The sequence below is a fragment of the Procambarus clarkii genome, chromosome 20, assembly GCF_040958095.1.
Source record: "Procambarus clarkii isolate CNS0578487 chromosome 20, FALCON_Pclarkii_2.0, whole genome shotgun sequence".
NCBI lineage: Eukaryota > Metazoa > Arthropoda > Malacostraca > Decapoda > Cambaridae > Procambarus > Procambarus clarkii.
The window spans coordinates 32,155,433-32,177,115 of NC_091169.1; the positions used below are offsets into that span (position 1 = coordinate 32,155,433).

Below are 21,683 nucleotides of genomic sequence, written 5' to 3' on the forward strand. Positions count from 1 at the left end.
ATTTTGGAAAATTGATTTTTGAATTACCACCAACAGTGAAAAGAAACGTACGAAAGATCGAAAAAATTCGTGTTAGAATTATTAATCTTACTTTTTTGGTCATATTTAATAATATATGTCTACAGGAAAGACTGCTACCAAAATATACTAATATATATATATATATATATATATATATATATATATATATATATATATATATATATATATAATATATATATATATATATATATATATATATATATATATATATATATATATATATATATATATATATATATATACCGAATGGAATAAATAAATGAACACAGGTTAAATACATACTATAGTGTATTGACGAGCTCTATTGAAGCTTATATGGGGACATAATTTGTACATGTCAGGGCTTATAATAATTTAAGGTTGTTGTTACATTGTTAGATCAGAGCGGACTCAATCACATTTCGTTCAACGAAACCCTTACTTTTAAATATACATTTTGCCCCCTGTGCTGTCGATAAAAATGATCACATAAACTAGAATGTAAATTCAATGGACTGGAGTTTGGGGTTGTACGAATAGCATATGCATGTTATTTTAAACATGAGGTAAGAGATTTCCAAGTCTGGCCTTTGTAAACACATGCACATTCATTGCAAGGGATGACACAACCACAACCTCGTCTGTACACACAACCTGCTACAGACGAGGACGAATTCTAAATTAACCAGGACTTAACTGTATTAATGTTTTGAACACAGGGTTAATTTTAAGGTTTTTCATGGCTGGGGCAAGATTTATGTTACGGTATGGACACCATCGTCGGTGTGTGGAGTAGCAATTTCAGCGCCATCTATGGGTCTGCACTCCAACTTCCCTAGTATTGGGCGCTATGTAAACAACGCCATCTGTTGGTGGTGGTGTGGTATCGGCGGAAGGCTCCAGCTTCCTGCCCCAATCAGAAGAGGAGGTCGATGTGAATATCCTCTGATGGGTGGCATATCAAGATCAGCGCCATATAGGTTGTGGCTACAAAGCACAATGTCAATTCCCCGGTGAATGGGTGTTAGCCCAGGGTTACCCAGTGTACTGTCTGTCTAGTTCATGACGTTTTATGTCCACAGAGGTGACGTAAGCAGGCGATTGCATCGAGAAAAACAGCTTACCTTCGGCAGTCCTGAACTCTTGGTTTGGTCCTAAGTGAGGACTAAGTGGCCGCCATCGCTCAAGAGCAGTGTGTTTGCTGCTGATGTAACCAGTGTTATTTGGACCGACCTACTCAAGATTGGACAGGAAGATTTACACGATGACAGTGGTGCGTCTGTCGTGAAGTGCTGCTATCAAGACGCTAGAGACTTCTGCCAGGGTGTTAGCAAACCCTGTATATGTTTGCTTGATACCTCATCAGCGTGTTTTGAACCCTCTGCCAGTGTGTGTACCGGAAAGTGAACGTTGGGTATTGGCGCAGTGTGTACGAAGATACGGTGTGTGTGTGGACTGGCCCATGTGGAAGGTGAACTCGCCTGTATTTGCCAATAGGTGTGAACGACGCGTAACCTGGGAAGTGGATTCACCAGAATTGATGAACACCGTAAATGTTGTGTCCTGTGTGAAATACACTTTGTACATACTGATAGTAATAGTGAAATGTAATATATATAGCGGTGAAGGTGAATATATTAGTATAGGGAATCGTTTATCGCTTATCCCCCCCCCCTTCCCCTATTTCTTTATTGCACTACTACTTGATACAGTCAGTTCTTGAGAGCTTACTGCCGACTTGGGGTTGAATATAGTAAACGTTCATAACGGCAAGAACCCGGTTACTGGCTTTATGTAGCCGTAACAATTTACTTGTCCATCAAAATATGGTAATACCAACAAGTTTTTTAGTTCTGGTTCAGACTTGGGAGTTTGTAGAACGTCATTTTTGCTTGACCAAACACGACATTCAAGACTGATTTTGGATATTTTTACTTCTTCCCAATTTCAAATATTTTTGTTATTTCTTCATCAAAAAATTCCGGGCTGCAAACTCTCGGATCTGAGAATAGTTCAAGAAGATACTACCCACTTAACCTGAACGTGATGACTTGAGTAAAAATGAACATACGAGCACACAATGGTAGGTTTCCTATACACTTTGAATTTGAAACTCATACCGATTCTATGAATCATGATATCTAAAAAACACACAACACCATTCTCTTCGTTCTTAATTGTGAATTGAATTGACGGAACCAGAGAATATATTCTCTAGTTCTGTCAATTAAATTCACAATTGAGAATGGTGTTCTGCCTTATTGGTACATTCTGGTACAATGTAGAGGTGGTACATTCGCTAAAAAATCTCATGAGCGCACTATAATTGCTAAAAAAAAATTTAAGGCATTTAACTTAGGCCTACTTCAACCAGCCTTTGTTCGTTCTGTACACAAGACCCTTTTTCGTGCTAATTTGCATGAGGCTAGCTCCTGGCCTCCATCTTTGGACGGAAAGAAATTTTCTCAAATTGAATAGTTTTATCTATACTTGGAGAGCTACCCCGATTACATCCCTCTTCTTTCCCCCTCTCCCCATATACATCCCTCGTCTTTTCCCCTGTATCCCATTTCCTCCTCCACCCCACCCCCCACCCTCCCGTTCTTGCCCTCTTACCTCCATCTCTCTCTCTCTCTCTCTCTCTCTCTCTCTCTCTCTCTCTCTCTCTCTCTCTCTCTCTCTCTCTCCTCCCACCCTCTCCCCTCCAACCTCGAACAGACTTTTCCATTTATTTATATATAGAAGGTGTTCCAGGCTGCACCCGGGGTCTTTCCTCTCCTTATTTCACTATTCCCCACTCTTCACCCCCATATCCCCAGTGACGGCCACAACCCATCCCCTTGCTCACTCCCCTCATCTTACCTGTATGGAAGTGTTCCACCAATAAAGCACATCATTAAATTAAATACGTTAGCCCTTAAAATGTGTTTTTCTATAAACACAAACTTGGTGATGAGAACAAGAAGCATAGTGTTGAGTTGAGCACCTTGTTTTCTTATAAAGATCTCATCAATGGGGCAATGTTTATTGATGAAACACAGTTTACTTTAATCGTTCATTTTAACCTCAAACTTTAACATTTGACCTGAAGTGTGTATAATTCCCAATAATTAAAGAAATGCCATAAACTACAACACTGTTTCCAGCAAATTGGGGCTATTGACCTGTTATGGCCAAGCCAGTGTGGTGGCCACCTGGATCTCCGATCTCTTTATCTTCTTGTTTGGACATATCAAGTCTGCTGTTTACGACGATTCGCTAAGAACCAGTAAAGAAGTCAAACATTATATTAGATTCTTTTGTTTGGATGTTGTTGAATTTTACCATAGGTGTTGTTTGTTGAATTTCAGGGAGAGAAAATTTATTATAATCTCAAACAAAATGCAATTTACGGTAAAGAAATTATTTGGAGAAATCGCTAAACTTGTACGACAATATAGCACTTGGAAAGAATATGAGAACAGGGATCTGGGACAGGACGGAGAAAGAAATGATGCCAATCCAATTTCATCATCGGAGATTGAACACCAATCTTCAAGAAGCGAGGCCGTCGCTGCATGAATTTGAATCACGTTTCTATCTCCAGTCTCCGAATATTCTAAACATTGAGCATATTGCCATTAAGGGAGAAAATTACCTGCATAGGTATATGTTTTGGGGGTCGCGGAGACTGGTTGGAAAAGTGGCCGAGGATGACGAGGAAGGCAGAGGATACTGACTGGAGCTCCCTGGGGTCCCTGGCAGGCAGACACCATCCCAACACCGGCACCAGCACCGTCAGTCCCAACACACATCCTGCCAACACCCAGCACGATAATGCACCCTTTTCAGCCGTATATGTACAAACACAAACTCTCACACACACAATGAAACAACAGAGTAGGAGGATAATTCAAAAGGAGAAAACGATAATCATACAGGGACTGTCTGAGATAACAGCAGAAACCAAGACTGACCCTGTGCACTCGAAGAGAGAATATGTCGTAGAGCTTTCGAGAAGTCTACACCTTCGAGAGGCCAAGAGAGATTTGGTAAAAGTGTACAGGCTGGGATCATATACTCTATCACGAGAAAACAGGAAACAAGACCCTGGAAACTGACATTTTCGAAAGAAGCACTTGAAAGAATCTCGATGAACTGAAAAAGAGATCTCGGAACATTAAACGGATTTGAAAGATACTACTTGCAAATTGACTTGAGCAGAAGGGAAATAAAAACAAAGATAGAACAAAAAAGGGGCAGTGCATAGAGAAAAAATGGAGAAGAGAATGACAGTATGAGGAGGGAGTGAGACAAAAGACAGAAAACAATTACTCCCCCAAAGATATGCGAGAGCTACGCTCACAAAGAAGCAATACAGTGCAACAACAAAGGATGATAACATATGAACGACCAGCTTAGCGTCCCCGCGGCCCGGTCCTCGACCAGGCTTCCTTTTTGTTACACACCTCCAGGAAGCAGCGCGTAGCAGCTGTCCAACTCCCAGGTACATATTTACTCCTAGGTGAACAGATGCATTAGGGTGAAAGAAACTGACCATTTTTTCCGCCTCCACCGGGGATCGAGCCCGGAACCTCAGGACTACGAATCCGAAGCTCTGTCCACTCAGCTGTCAAGATCCTAGGTAGAAATAATCTCCTAAAGCACCTCCAGATCCTTTCACAGACAAAACATTCCAGTAATCCAACATCCATCTCCACCCATACTTCCTCCCACATCTTCCCCTGGATCTCGACCGCAACTTCTTATCACTTACCCACCTCAGCCCCTAATCCCTACAAAATCTACTCACTCACAACTTCCAATTCAACCCAATGCCTCACAGACATTCACACCTCTGCTTTCTTATACAGCTCAAATCCCTTCTGCATCTAACCTAAGCCTCCCTGTAGATAGGCTGGGAACTAGTCATTCAAAGGACAGCACAACAGTACAGAACTGGTATACCAATGTTGATGGATTGTTAAATAAAAGAGTTGAACTCGTAGAAAGGTCTGAGGAAACACACTTGTGTAATAGCATTAGTACAGATCAAACTAGTATGATTGACAATGTAATATTCCCAAGAGAATAGCAAATAATAAGAAGCAAAACACTTCAGAAAGGAGGAGATGGTATGGCACTGCTGGTAAAACGAAACTGGAGCTTCGAGGGGAATTTTTTGAGGTGACAAACAATTACTTGGACGGCATTATTGGAATCATTTCATTGGATGGTCAGAATATGGTTGTTATTGTAATCTACCACCCCCCTGAGAGCTAGAAAAGATCAAGGAAGGAATTTGAAATTAGGAACAAAGCATGTTTGAATATCCTCCCAGGGCTGGAAGACACAGCCCATAGACTGAGAGCTCTTCATAATGGGAAATTTCAATCGTGATCAAAATGAGTGAGAAACATTGGATCCAAGAGGAGATGAGACATGGACAGCAAAGTCTGTAGAAGTAATAGAGAGGATCTTAATGAGGCAACTTGCCAGAGAGGAAACAATGTGAAAGGCTGATGACCAACCAGCTAGGTTACATCTGGTCTTCACACAGAATGAAATGGACATTGAAAATATTGACCATGGAATGGCATTAGGAGACTGACCACTGTGTTTGTCTTCGAACACATATTGACAATGAAGACCATAGAAACAAATAACAAGGGGGATGTAAGAATAGCATACAAGTGAGAGGAATACCAGAAGGGCAGATAATCCATGGGGCGGATGGAATGGGGAAGATAACTCGGAGGAAAAACAACACAGGACATGATGAACTGATTTGGTGTGAAAAAAACTTCACTGCTTTTTCACAGTAGAACTTCCGGTTGTATTTTTTTACCATGTTGTATCTCAGTCGATTAAGGCAGCGTCTGGGATCCTCTCGGACGTAGGTTCGAACCCTCGTCACGGCCCTTGTGGATTTGTTCATTTGATGCATCACGCTCTTGTGATTTCTGAGAGTCTCTTACTCAAACCAGAGAAGCAGGTTTGTCTCTGGAAGAGTCCTAAGGTGGAGAGAGAGTATCTCTTAGGAAGGAACCAGAGGGCTACAGTGGGAGCTGAAACATCATAATGGGGAGAGGTTACGAGTGGAGTACCACATGGGTTGGTTCTAGGGACGATTTTGTTTCCAATATATGTCAATGATCTGACAGAGGAAACTGGCTCCTTCACATATATGTTTCCAGATGGAAAACTAATGATTATGAGTCAGGACATGGATAGATTATAAGGCATTGCAAACGGATTTAGACACACTCCAGAAGTGATCTGAAAATTGCTTCTAGAATTTAACTCAACCAAGTGCAAAGTTATGAGGATTGAAGAATGAGTGCGAAGATCAGTAAAGGAATATAGGATGAAGGGAAGACAAATTCTTCAATAAGAGGAGAACATCCTGGGAGTGGATAACCCATCATCTGGTACAAGTAGCCCACATTACCACAATAACAACAGCTGCAAGAGTCATATTAACCAACGTTTGTAAATTCATCAGAAGCTTGAACAAAGGAGCTTTCCGGGCTCTATATACAGAGGTGAGACCACTCCTGAATATGCATCCCCAACATGGAACCCTTACCTGATAAAGGACAAAGACAAATTGGTATATGTAGAAAGACGGAGATAACTGAACTGGAGGAAAGGAGAGATAGGAGGACTTAACAAGATATACGATTCTAAGGGAAATTTTCAAAGTAGAGCAAGAAACGTTGTCCAAAACTAAAAACAACAGAACGAGGGGTCATAGAAGGAAACTAGAGGCACAAATGAGTCACAAAGATAGGAACTTGTTTCAGTGTCAGAGCTATCAATAAATGACACAGGTTAGACGCAGAAGTAGTTGAAGCTAATTCGATTCCTAATTGTGGGAACCGACCTGTGAGATTTATATTTGTTTAATTTATATGAATTTATAATTACGTTAATTTATATACTTCGATAGCAATTTGTATAATGATAAGTGGACTGTATTTCTGCAATAATCTCTTAATCTCACAAATCGATCCTCTACACATTAGGGGGGGTTTATATTTATATATATGCAGCCAATCAAACTACAGTAACTACATACATTGAAAAGGTTCCTTATCTTATAGTACAGCAGGTTAGTCCACCAGGTATAACTAGGGTGTAGACACCAAATTATCCTCTTTGAGGTAGCTTCCATCACCCAGTAACTGGTGCACAAAATCTTGCATCCTCGTCTTGACCTGTCAAAAGGGTGCTAACTGTGAAGCCAGAAACCTAGTATATGACAGGTATTTCAGAGAAACATTGTACATGGAACAATAAAGACCTGGCTTAATTACCTTTAGTATGAGGCGATTTCGCGTTCTAAACGGATAACCCTACCCAATGACATTAATGGCCACTAATGATAGATAATGGGTTTCGGAAAGAACACTTAACTTGAATTTGTAGACAGCGTGTTGATAATGGTACACCTTTAGTTTCCATAACACTACGTCCAAGTAAATTTAACGGGAGCCGAATTTGCTCCCGTGTGAGCCTCTGGTCTAGTATAAACAATGGCTGCCCTCCTTCCTCCCTCTGACGCCTGGCTTACATTGTCCACATGTCAGAAAGTGATAGAAGGGTCACATTTACTCTACTTTAATATTGATAATTAAGTTAATTTATATGAGATGTTTTATGATGGTAAAGTCCAAAGACTAATGTATTTAAGAATAATTCCCAGCAGAATAGCTGGTGAATTATAATAGTATGTGGTGATGATATCCCGTTTTCTTTAGACGGTAATTCCACTACAAGTTACGTTTTCTATGGGTTAACTTGCTTATACAACACAGCTATTATCTGTATGATTATTAAATGGTGTCGGATTTTCCGACACTAATTTTATATGCAATTATGATAAAAGCGAGAGATAAGTCATTGTAATCAAAGAGCGTTCAGAAAGAGGGCTTGGAACCAAGCTCGACCCTGCAAGCACATCTAGGTGGGTAAATCTAGGTGAGTACACACACACACACACACACACACACACACACACACACACACACACACACACACACACACACACACACACACACACAGTTAGAAAGAACTTTTTCAGTGTCAGAGTAGTTAGTAAATGGAATGCACTAGGAAGTGATCTGGTGGAGGCTGACTCCATACACAGCTTCAAATGTAGATATGATAGAGCCCAGAAGGCTCAGGAATCTGTACACCTGTTGATTTACGGTTGAGAGGCGGGACCAAAGAGCCAGAGCTCAACCCCCGCAAGCACAACTAGGTGAGTACAACTAGGTGGGTGAGTACACACACACACACACACGCACACACCTAGCATATGCCAGGTTGGCTAACATAAGAACGGCCTTTAAAAACTTGTGTAAGGAATCGTTCAGAACATTATACACCACATATGTGAGACCAATCCTGGAGTATGCGGCTCCAGCATGGAGTCCATATCCAGTCAAGCATAAGACTAAACTGGAAAAAGTTCAAAGGTTTGCCACCAGACTTGTACCCGAGCTGAGAGGTATGAGCTACGAGGAGAAACTACGGGAATTAAACCTCACTTCGTTGGAAGACAGAAGAGTTAGGGGGGACATGATCAACACATTCAAAATTCTCAAAGGAATCGACAGGGTAGATAAAGACAGGCTATTTAACACAAGGGGCACACACACTAGGGACACAGGTGGAAACTGAGTGCCCAATGAACCACAGAGATATTAGAAAGAACTTTTTTAGTGTCAGAGTGGTTGACAAATGGAATGCATTAGGAAGTGATGTGGTGGAGGCTGACTCCATACACAGTTTCAAGTGTAGATATGATAGAGCCCAATAGGCTGAGGAACCTGTACACCGGTTGATTGACGGTTGAGAGGCGGGACCAAAGAGCCAGAGCTCAACCCCCGCAAGCACAATTAGGTGAGTACACACACACACACACACACACGGGGCCCTCGTGTCTGAGTGGACAGCGCTCTCTTGGGACGTAATTCAAAGGGCCCGGGTTCAATTCCCGGCCGAGGCAGAAACAAGTGGGCTTAATTCTTTCACCTTTATACCCCAGTTCACCAAGCAGCAAATAGGTCCCTGGGAGTTAGACAGCTGCTACGGGTTGCTTCCTGGGGATATGTGAGTGAACGTGTGTTAGAGAAAAATGACAAAGTATATTGCAAGTAGACATAAACGAGGAAAATTGATTGGTTAGAACGGTGGGGTCCAAGAGCTAATAGCTTGATTCTGCAGGTACAATTAATAAATACACTCACACATATGCATAATCAACAAAAACGCTCAAAATCGCACGGAGAATGATGAACTTTATAAAGTGATGAGGTCGAATTGAACAATCAATTTCGGGTAATGTTTAAAAACTAGTCAGAGCAGAGGGCTCATGTACGGTGGAGGAAAGGCCATCAATACACATCGGCATTCAATATAATTGCTACTGAAATGAGAGTAAAAAATTTGACCAATCATAACTATATGCAGGAAAGATAATACGAATATAAATTTCCATCCACACTTCCGTGGAAATCAACATTCCACAGTCCAGGTGAATGGAATTGAAATATATGAAATAACACAAGATATAAGCGAGCTACTGACGACTGTATTACCAAGTTCACCACTGGCCTGTGTCACTGCAGTGCAAACCCTGTAACTTGCTGAGATGGTAAGAAGCACAGGCTAGGTAAACCCCGGAATATTATAGGCATCATAAGAGTAAAACAAAAATTTCATCAAAATGCAAATCATACTGAGCAAATTTACTATGCTTCGATATGAAAGGAAAGGTTTTGTTGAATACATATTATTAAATTTTCAAAAATAATTTGATACTTTAAATTTTAAGTTTAAATTTGCCGAAGATTTTATTAATGGGGAAGGTGTGATGAGACGGGAGAATACACGTAGGATGTGAATGGATTAAGTAATTATCAAAAGAAGGAGCTAAGCCGGGGAGACTATGTAGCACCGAGGATAAGGATGAAGATTAAGTTGGATGTAAAGTTTAGTGGTCTGTCCAGTTTGGATTCTGTGTGATGAAAGGGTCTTATTCTTATTTGCTCAATACACACTAACCAAACTCTTGCCGTCCCTACCCGTCAACAATGAGAGACTAGGAGTCCAACTGAGTGACTTTCGACTCCCGGACACCCTATCTCCATCAATCCTACTCACCATTAAATAATACAAATGTAATAAAAAGAAGCACCCCTACCGTTTTTGTTTATTGAATCTCATTTAGACGGGTAATTTCCCGTCTTGCTTCTAGAGATTTGATAACTCTTGAGAGAAAATAAATTTCCTTTGCTAGTTCCAATAATTTAGAAGAAATTGAGTGGACAAATGACAAACGAAGAGTTGGAGGAGGAACACCTGAGAGTAAATAACTGAGAGAGTACAACCCTCGGGTTTAGAAGTAAATGTGGTACACGACAACAGGTTCTTGCTAATGTAAGTTCCCCATATTCAATGTTGGCCCTTTCTTATAATACGTGAGGCCTTGCCAGGTGACTTCTTGAGGTGTTGTAGACATCAAAGAGGTGCCAGTAGTGCACCTCTAAGTAAGGTAATGCTACTTTATATTTAATTTTGTTACTATTTACTGCTGAGGGGAAGTGATGGAGAAAAAGATGTTCGGAGCCACACAAGATGTGTGGGGAAATCTACTAGTGATATATTGGGAATTAATTAAAAAGATTGTATTTATTTCTATTTATGACTTCTAAGCGGACTCTATTTTATCATTTATTGTCACCAATAAACTTCCCTTCACACATTTTCATATTAAAATATGAAAACAAGTTTTCATATTTTAATCTTACGTTAATTAAACGGTAGATATAATGATTAATGTTATAGATCACACGCCTATATATAAATAACATTTAAAATAGCCTCAGCTGTTTCAATTGTGTTGACTGGTCATCTAACATCAGACACGGTCTACCACATGTAGTCCATTCCTAGACTTGTATTAATGTTGACTGTTTGTCCTTGTTATGTCCAGCTCAGCTATGTCTAATGTGGAACACAATTTACCTGGGGAAACGATACAACGTAACATCTACAAAGAACAGATATATTTACTTAGTAGTAGGCATCCTTCAGTCTCGGGAGACTATGGAGTTGCGCTCTGGTTGTCAATCCTGGTGCAGCGTCTGGTGTGACTGATGAGGCCAATCCGAGAGTGGCAGTCCATCCCACACTGAGCACAAACGAAGTCCGATTCTGGTCTGTCTTCCTGGCTACCGGCTATCTTTCTCTGTCTCTTTGCCTCCGATTTCTTAGGAAAGTGACTCCTTAAACTTGGAGAGACCTCTCTGAACAGACTTCCCCCAGGCTAAATGGTCTGCGGACAGTGTTTTCCACGTAGTAAGATCGACGTCCATGACTTTCAGGTCCCTTTTCCATACGTCTTTGTACAGTAGCTGAGGTTTGCCTGTTGGACACTTACCCTGCGTCAGCTCTCCATACAGGAGATCCTTGGAGATCCTGCCGTCGCCCATTCGCACCACGTGCCCGAGCCAGCACATTCGTCTCTGCTACAGCATTGTTTACATGCTGGTGATTCTAGCTCTCCCCAGGACGCTGTTGTTTGTCACTTTGTCTTGCCAGGTGATGTCCATGATGTGTCAGAGGCAGCGCATGTGGTAGGCATTCAGCTGTCTTTCCTGACGGGCATTGGACCGAGGGCCTGCTTGGTGCCGTCACACATCCTATATTGCCTGTATCTGCTGCAGTCTGTATCTGGGAACAGAGCTGGAGCCAATAGCTGTTGGCACATCGCCTGGCGCTCTGCTGCACTTTGCAGCGGACTGCCTGAAGGATCTGTAAGTTGCGCTGACCTGGGCAGGCTTTGTAGGCTGCCATGGTGTTTCTCTTTTCGATGACAGGTGTGTTATTTCTTCCAAGTGAGCCTCGAACCGGTATATTTACTATGTACATATATTTACTATGTAGCACTTAAATGTGGTTAGTGAGACACACTTACCATTGTGGGTGGTATCTATATATCCCCTAACGATCTATCCTAGACACAGAAAAATAATTGGCCAATATAATCTGAGCTAATGGGCAAACCGAACTGGCCCTTCCCTTATGTCTTGCAACAATTAGTGACTAATGTGAGTTACGGTGCCCTTTGGGATTTGTGGTCACGTGTTAGGCCTAATGTTGGCTCAACAACCTTGTGATGTACCAACTCACCAAGTTAGTGTACTCTCACCACACAATCATGGCTGCTTCTCTCTATCATCGCTCTCCCAAGGTTGTTTACCTTCGAGATTCGGGAGGAAGAATAGGTTTGAGGTCAAATCAAACTATTTACTATATAATTAATTTGGTAGAATCATTTGATTGTGTAACCAGACCTAAGACAGGTGTAGTTTATATTGAAACATTTATTAAATGAATTTTGTGACGAAAGCTAATCATAGCAGCCTTTCCCATTCACTGTAATCTTTTTATGATTAACTAATGTAAACTAACATCTTATTGTGGTTACATTAGAGTTTGTATATATATGATGTGGAAATTTTCTGCGTGATTGACAACGATTCAGTGTGGACACCTGGTCTCTGGATGCTGCTTAGCAAGAGCGTCAAGGGTTTGGTGGGGTGAGGTAGTGAAAAAAGACAGAAAGAAATTATAAATAAGAATTAATTAGTCCTCCTCCTCACAGTAAATTGGGGGGTCTGTGTCTGAGAGAGGGAAACTGCTCATCCGGAAGTAGGTAATAGGGTACTTTATCTGTCGCTGAAAGACCTTAGAGAAAGAGTGGATAAGGTTCAGAATTTCATGGGCTTCGAAAAGCCGGAGTATCTGGAAGAGTGCACTGAGGAGCAGCTCAAGCAGATTGCTGGAAAGTATGGTATAAGGGTAATGTCGTCAAAGGTTGCTGGGATTAGGGAGGCTATCCTTAATGAATTGGAAACCAAGATGGGTGGTGGAACAAGTAGCTTAAGTAGGAGCTGGGGAGACAGATGATGATGATGGTCACGATGAGGTAGTGAAACTGGGATCAAACAGAAAAACACAGTATGTTACGGCCCTCTCGGGTCGCAACCGGGTTCTTACTCTGATGGTGTTAGAGGAAGGGTATCCGGCCCCAAGCCAGTAGTGGCTTTCAAGGGATGAGATCCGCAACGCAAGTAAATTAAAGGGGAAGGGAAATAAAGTCAAAAACTTAATAATATAATTAACACCGTCACCATAAATACTATATAAACGATTACACGGGGGGGGGGGGTATAAACACTAGAATGCACAACGTAGTCTTCTTCTGAAGACCCTGGACGTTCACGGTGCTCCCGATGCTAAGCTCTGGGTGCTCTTGTGGCCTTATGATGAATCCTTCGATCCTGACGAGTCTACCCTGGCCACAGGCCAGCCAAATCAGAGTTCCACTGGGGGCACCGTCGTGGAGGCCATCAACCACAAGTCCAGCCGATAGCTGGCAGGTTCCAAACAGCGACGCTGGTTAGGCCACTCCACGATCGATACTAAGGTCGCGAACCCTAGTCAGGAGCCTCGTGTGATCCCACAGACCACTCTCCTTGCCACAACACCCCAGTGGTTAAGCGTCTCCACCAGTCGGTCCCGGGAACGACAATCCCTCAACTGCCACTTCACAGGCAGGGTAACACCACAGTGTTCATCCGGGAGGCGACTCACAGCTGCTGCAGCAAACACTTGGAGACAAGTCAGCTGCCTTGGGTAGACTGACTCAACTTCCATTACAGCAGTCCCAGGTCGACTCTGTAAGCAGACACGTCATCAATAATAGAGACACACTAGGGCATGTCACTTACCGGCTTAGACACAAATGCCCGACGTATCTACTCCATAGATGGCGTTGCTGTCTAAGCTCCGCCTCACCAGAGGTCAGCAGCGGCTGTGTTACGAGCTAATCAGGACTGGAAACTAGCCCTTGTGGCCAGTACACCTCGTCCTCACCAGGTGTCGTCGTCCATTTGGAGGGGGTTTCGGGAGGTGACCCACAGATGGCGTGGTCGTCACTGCTCCAGGCTCGGACGTCAGGCTCGGGTCCATAACACCTCCCCACCAAAAAGAATTTGGTTTGGGGTTCTATAAAGAGAAACACAAACCAAATTAGTACGGGGACACAACTCCAAATGGACTCACGTACACTGTAAACTGGAACGGCGAGGCTGTCTCGTCCACAGAACTGTCCTAAGGAGAAACCCTGGCACAAAGGGAACTTGAAAATGGAAGGCAATGACCTGCCTGACGTAATCTTCCACACCTCCACTGCGATGTCAAGCAGGGGCATAATCTTACATCTCTCGAGTAAGGATCGGTGTAGACACGATCTGGGGCGACTCGACACTTCTTTGTGTCGGGGCACCGATGATGGCTGGTCACAGACGGCATTTCTGGTACCGGTCCGGTAGTCCTTCAGGGAGACGGGAACCTGGAATACAGGGGTCTGATAATTTAGAGTGACAGCGATAGTTAAATCAGTACTCACAGCATACTCCTCTACTAGGCCCACACCTAGTCCCAACAGGGCTGCTCGTACTTCGAGGATGGCATTCGCTCTGCCACCGTCAGGTCGACCAACGTTCTGTATAACGCTGCATCTAGGCTCAGCAATCACGCGGGGGGTGTCAACCTGTCGGAAACAGCCACTCATAATATCACGTCTCGTACCTCCTGTAAATACCATCACCTTCCAGGTCCCTCCTTTGACTGCAACACTTGCAGTGCAAATCTCCAATCCCTGGGATCTCTTCGCGATGTTCATGGGAGCCATCATCCGTCGGATCGTCCACTGGTCCTTACTGAGAACACATATGAGAACAAAACAAAACACCGCTAAGAAACATTTGGCTAATTTAGGGATAAGCTTCCTGAGCCTGTCATGTCCATAGCCGGCTATATCCATTAGCCGGTTTGGACCGAAGAGGGCTCTAGAACCTTCACACATACCTCACATACCTCCGACGTCTGGGGATTCTCTGGCCGGTTCAATGAACGCTGTACCTTGCCATACCGCAAGTACACATCCGCCTTCGCTCCAGACTCTTTGGTATCCGTGGGTACTTGCACACGAGACCTCCCTTCATGCTCAGTTGCCTCTGCCATCGTAATCGTATGTTCCTCGTTGGGAGAAGAATCAGGAGACTCTGCTATAATGCTGTCGATCTGCGGGTGGGAGGAAGGATTAAACATATTACCTAATTCCGGGTCTGTCTGTACCTGGATATTACCACTGCCCGCTGTTACCTCAGGCCTTGCTGTTCTGGCTGACTCGTCCACAATCTTGGGATGATTGTTGCTCCAATCAGTCACCAAGTCGTTGGCTAGTACCACATCAATCCCAGCTATAGGCAGGGTATCGACTACTGCCAACGCACATGTGCCGCTGAAGTAAGGCGAGTCGAGATGTACCGGCACTAAGGGGGCGACATACCGCGTCCTAGGAAACCCAACCAGGATAACCTCTTGTCTCCCACCCACACTCACTCCCTCGGGTAACGAGCTACTCACGATCAGGGACTGGGCTGCTCCACTATCTCTGAGCACTACAACTGATCTACCAGTGTGATCACTCGTTACATACCCGCTTGAAGTGTGAGGGGAAAACAATCTGGGTTCTTCCTGCGTAGTCGTAGACTGGCTTCCTGCTGGTAGTGTTACACAGCTCATCAACATCACCTCCCTACGAGCGCCGCTACCTCTTCTGCCTCGGCACATAGCAGCTACATGCCCTTTCTGCCCACAAGTCCAGCACACCATATTCCTCCTCGGACTACGGTGCTTCGGACTGCTAGGACTGGTCCTTCGAGGGCTACTTGGGGGCGTCTTCTTAGCGCTTCGTGGGACGGGTCTCTCCTCTTCCTGATGAGGTTTGTCAAACCGGCGGGGGTAATACCTCGGGACGTACTTAGCAGAAGGCCTATGCGTCAGGATGTATTCCTCAGCCATTGTGGCTGCCGCACTCAAGGTCTCTACCTGCTGTTCCTCTAAGTACGTCTTCAGGTCTCCAGACAGACAGTCCTTGAAGTCCTCTAACAGTATGAGCTGCTCGAGGTCTTCTTTGGTCTCCACCTTCCGAGAGGCACACCATTCCTGGAAAAGTCGCTCCTTGATGGTAGCGAATTCGGTGAAAGTGTGCTCTGAGGTCTTCTTCAGGTTTCTAAACTTCTGCCTGTAAGCCTCAGGTACCAATTGGTACGCCATGAGCACGACCTTCTTCACCTTGTCATAGTCGCCAGAGTCGTCAAGGGATAACGTGGAGTAGGCTATTTGTGCCTTCCCAGTCAAGACTGACTGTATCATGATGGCCCAATTCTCCCTTGGCCACTCCAAAGAGGCAGCGACTTTCTCGAAGGCTGCGAAGAACTTCGAAACTTCCTTCTCGTTGAATTTCGGGACCATTTTGATGTTCCTTATCCGATCGAAACTACTGGTTTCCGTTGTTGGCCTCCGACCACCTAACCGCAATACTTCTAGTTCATGTTGTCTCTCCTTTTCTTTTTCTTCTCTCTCTCACGCTTCTCTTTCTCGTTTCTCTTCTCTTTCTCGCTCTTCTCTCTCTCTTTCTCGTTCTTCTCTTCTTTCTTCTCTTTCTAATTCTAAACGCCTCATCGCCAATTCTTTTTCTTTTAATTCTCGTTCTATTTCTAACTTCTTCCATTCAATCTCACGATTTATTTCCAAGGCACGCATTTTGACAGTTAGCAAGCTTATATTCAGCTCACCTGCATCGCTGTCAATGTCACTGCCTTTATCTTCCTTTTCAGTGGAAGCTACTTCCTCACTTTCTTTTGTACCTTGTGCCTCATCTTCCTGTTTTTCTTCGGCCTTCAAATGCCGGTGAACCTTGGACAGGATTTCCACACGAGAATCACTGGCACGTATCTTGATCTCCAGGTAGGCACTTATTAACACAAGTTCTTGTTTGCCCAGATATTTCAATCTGGCAAGACAGTCCTCCCTGTTCAGAAAAGCCTGAACATCGTCCAGATCGTCGATGGTCGATTTCTCTGCCATTGTCACAGATGGAACGCTTAGCACTTAACACACCGCTTCACTTTAGCACTTAACGCACCGAGCACTGTTCTATGTCAATATTGCACTTTATCGCACCTAGCGCCTCACTAGCCAATATTGCACGTAATTACACCGGGCACCGCGCTACACTATATTGCACTTAATCACAGCGAGCACCTCACTCTACAATATTGCACTGAATCACACCGAGCACCGCACTACACAATATTGCACTTAATCACAGCGAGCACTTCGCTATACAATGTTGCACGTAATCACACCGAGCACCGCACTACACAATAATGCACTTAATCACAGCGAGCACCGCATTGCACAATATTGCACTTAGTCACTCTGAGCACCGCACAGGACGTATAACGTCCTAATAGTCACACACAGGGGGAATTATTTACAGGGATTACGCCACTTCACCACCCCTGTCAAACATACTTGACAAGGGGTCGGATCCCGCTGGGGATGCCAATTATGTTACGGCCCTCTCGGGTCGCAACCGGGTTCTTACTCTGATGTTGTTAGAGGAAGGGTATCCGGCCCCAAGCCAGTAGTGGCTTTCAAGGGATGAGATCCGCAACGCAAGTAAATTAAAAGGGAAGGGAAATAAAGTCAAAAACTTAATAATATAATTAACACCGTCACCATAAATACTATATAAACGATTACACGGGGGGGGGGGGGGGAATAAACACTAGAATGCACAACGTAGTCTTCTTCTGAAGACCCTGGACGTTCACGGTGCTCCCGATGCTAAACTCTTGGTGCTCTTGTGGCCTTATGATGAATCCTTCGATCCTGACGAGTCTACCCTGGCCACAGGCCAGCCAAATCAGAGTTCCACTGGGGGCACCGTCGTGGAGGTCATCAACCACAAGTCCAGCCGATAGCTGGCAGGTTCCAAACAGCGACGCTGGTTAGGCCACTCCACGATCGATACTATGGTCGCGAACCCTAGTCAGGAGCCTCGTGTGATCCCACAGACCACTCTCCTTGCCACAACACCCCAGTGGTTAAGCGTCTCCACCAGTCGGTCCCGGGAACGACAATCCCTCAACTGCCACTTCACAGGCAGGGTAACACCACAGTGTTCATCCGGGAGGCGACTCACAGCTGCTGCAGCAAACACTTGGAGACAAGTCGGCTGCCTTGGGTAGACTGACCCAACTTCCATTACAGCAGTCCCAGGTCGACTCTGTAAGCAGACACGTCATCAATAATAGAGACACACTAGGGCATGTCACTTACCGGCTTAGACACAAACGCCCGACGTATCTACTCCATAGATGGCATTGCTGTCTAAGCTCCACCTCACCAGAGGTCAGCAGCGGCTGTGTTACGAGCTAATCAGGACTGGAAACTAGCCCTTGTGGCCAGTACACCTCGTCCTCACCAGGTGTCGTCGTCCATTTGGAGGGGGTTTCGGGAGGTGACCCACAGATGGCGTGGTCGTCACTGCTCCAGGCTCGGACGTCGGGCTCGGGTCCGTAACACAGTAACAGAAGTAACCAGAATGGTAGGAGCAGCGGAGCAGGAACTTCAAGAGCTGCGAGCTAGACCTCCAGACGCAACATGAAAATAACGAAAGAAAGAGACGGTTCCAGCTGGAGATGCAGAAGCTGGAATCTCAGATAAAGAACGTATATGAAAATGAAAAATAGAAGACCAGAGTACGAAAACTAGGGTTAAAGAAATAGAAGGAGTAAGGGAGACTAGAGCTAGAGTCAGAGATTGAAGGAAAAAGCGAAGACCAAGCAGATGGAGATCGAAGATTCATTGCTGAGCATAGGATGGAACATGGAATAACTAAGGTTATTAAAAATATTAAAATGATTATTCATGTAAAACTACATACATAGATGATAAGTTACAAACATAACGTTGGATTTATAGATAGAGCTAGTACATGCATTACCTAAAGCCACTAATACGCACAGCGTTCCGGGCAATCAATTTCATTCATATGAAGGTAAAGCACGAGAGAAAGATATTGCATTGTTTTCTCCAGAGGAGTCGGTAATTCTTCGAGCATTTTGAGAAAATTGATTGTCTCAAGCAGTGGCCACAGGATGAATGGGCGCAATTAGTTTAGTAAATATTAACAGGTGCTGTGAAGAAGGCGTAGACACAACTCTCCCTCAAAGAATGCCAAGGCTATTGGATAATTAAGAACAATATGGCCAAAAAAATCTACTAACTCCTGAAGCTTACCGAAAGAGTTTAGTAAAATGGCAAAGACTCGAGTGGGCACTTTTGCAGAAACTTCCAGGGACCTGGAGCGCCAATTCCAGAAGTCCCTGGATGTGGTAGAAATAGAAGCAAAGGGTGAGTTCAGGCAACTAATTTTGATAGAAAATGATCTGGAAAAGATGCATCTAAAAATGAGGTTTCAAAATTTAAAATAAGAAATGTAAGGTAAGCAGCAGACAGAGCCGATATAATAACAGAGGCCAACAGGAGCTTAACCACTGGGCTGCTCGGCTTCCAAATACGGCACCCACCTCCCCCTTGTACACAGAAAATAAATTCTATGGAATTTTTTTTTGGAAGTGTCAAAAGCCGTTCCCTGAGAATGGATATATAAACAAAAAGTCGAAATTGTACTTACTTTGGGGTCCATAAGTTCGTGCGTGACATCATCAATAATCCTCCGTCGCCCATGGCGTAGGCTCCCGGGGCCAGTAGGGCGCCCGGCTCAAGATGCACGAGTTGCCACGAATATAATTTTGTTCTTTTTTGCGCACAGTTCCAAATACATTTTATTTGTTATTTCGTCCCAGTCCTATGTATAATGAACACGTACACTATATTATGGTAGTAGAACATTCGTACTGTCCGAAGACACTGTGTTACGTGTATGACACATGTGTGCACATATCCTGCACATTTTTCCAATGTATCATGCTAATTTATTTATATTTACAATATATTTACACACTATGCAGTACCACACACAATATATGCACACACCATAAACACACTCAGAACTCTGCGAGTGTGTGATATGCTGCAAAACCGGGCCAATATAGTGGAACCTTGCACTCCACGCACCAGGTGCTGATGCATCTTCGCTTTTGTTCTTTTCGGGTAGTGTTCTTGCATACTATACAGGCACGTTTACCCTTCCCCCATGATCCTGTGCCTGGCATGTACTCGATCATGTGGACACCGAAAATCTCGTTACTCCTCAGTCTGTCTGGAGCTGCGTGTGGCATTGTTGCTTGCACCCCGGGCGGTACAACAGAGCTCTCCTTGCCATACTTCACTAGCAGTTGTGACACAACAGCGACACTGAATGTCCGTATTGGCGGTCTCCTGCCTGATTTTACCAGGTACATTTACCACACCTGATCCAAATGGATCAGGTGTTAAAGCAGTTGAGCACTGCAACATCTATTAGGTGGAAAAAGAACTTTTTCGTCCACTTCACAGACTTGTGCACGCACTTCACTGCACCAAGCATCATGTCAGATTTATCGACGAGGCGCATGTTCGCGTTGTAGTCTATGACACAGTCTGGTTTATAAATGGGGAAGCGCGTTTCAAAGTGGACTTTGCCACAGTCCAACATGGCACCGGTGTGAATCGTAATCAGCATATTCACCTCACGTCTTTTCCTCCACCGGACTGAGAGCATATTGTCACACCTGCGCAGCTGGCAATCACCCACTGTTATACCAATGCCAAACACTGGCATTTCCTTCCTGTGGGCCTTCACAGTGCCACATACGCCGGTGTTATGGGTAAGGAGGTATCTGGTCAACAAGGTGCTGGTGTAATTGTTGTCGGTGAACAGCATATGCCCCTTATTCACCAACGGTTTCATCAGTTTTGACGACACTGCCGGAGAACCTGTGTGGATCTTGAGCTGTTATGTCGACGTCTGTACCAGAATACAGAATCATGTCCATGACGATACTAGTCTCACAGTCCCATAGCACGAAAAACTTGAATCCAAAACGGTGGCGCTTTGATGGGATGTACTGCTTGACTGTCAGTCGCCCCTAGAACAGTACAAGCGATTCGTCGATTACCACATTCTGTGCAGGTACAAAATAATCGCGGAACTTGCCTCTCATGTCACTGAACACTTTCAGTACCTTCCATAGTCTGCCGTGTCTGTCCTCATTTGCATTATTCTCGAAATGACAGCACCTGAGAATCAACAGGAACCTATCACGCGACATATATTGGTTGAACACGGGCGATGAAAAAAGGCTGCCTTTGCTCCAAGAATCCTGGACGACGGCTTTCTCGGAGTGCTTCATCATCATGCTGAGTGCGAGAAACACGTACATTTCGTCAATTGTGGTGTCCTTCCATCGTGTGAGGTGTGAGGCAGGTAAAATGCCAGCGTCTATGAGGCTGTGAGCGTATCGATTTGTCTCATTTACAAAATGGATCATGAATTTGTTGGCGAAATGGGTCAGGAAATAGTCTATTTCTGCCATATCGTCACCAGTATACGGGAATAATGGTGTAACACCATCATCGGTAGCATCAAACGTTGGTATTTATGGAACAAATGTAGCACAATTCTCCCACACAAGTACACCCAGGGGTTTGGCACCAACACCAAGGCCAACACCACCACGAGCACCGAAAACACGGCTACTTCGTCTGGTACTGGAGCTGCCTGAGAATATGGTAGGAGA

The 21,683-nt window shown here is 44.1% G+C and overlaps 1 protein-coding gene across 1 annotated transcript in view; it reads right to left on the bottom strand.

The window, feature by feature from the left end:
- The window catches only part of LOC138366801 (ionotropic receptor 21a-like), a 145,189-nt gene that overhangs the window by 90,417 nt on the left and 33,089 nt on the right, over window positions 1–21,683 (bottom strand). The window contains exon 5 of the mRNA XM_069328085.1: window positions 3,659–3,816. Within this exon, the coding sequence (XP_069184186.1) occupies window positions 3,659–3,816 (158 nt within the window). The remainder of the gene's footprint in view (window positions 1–3,658; window positions 3,817–21,683) is intronic.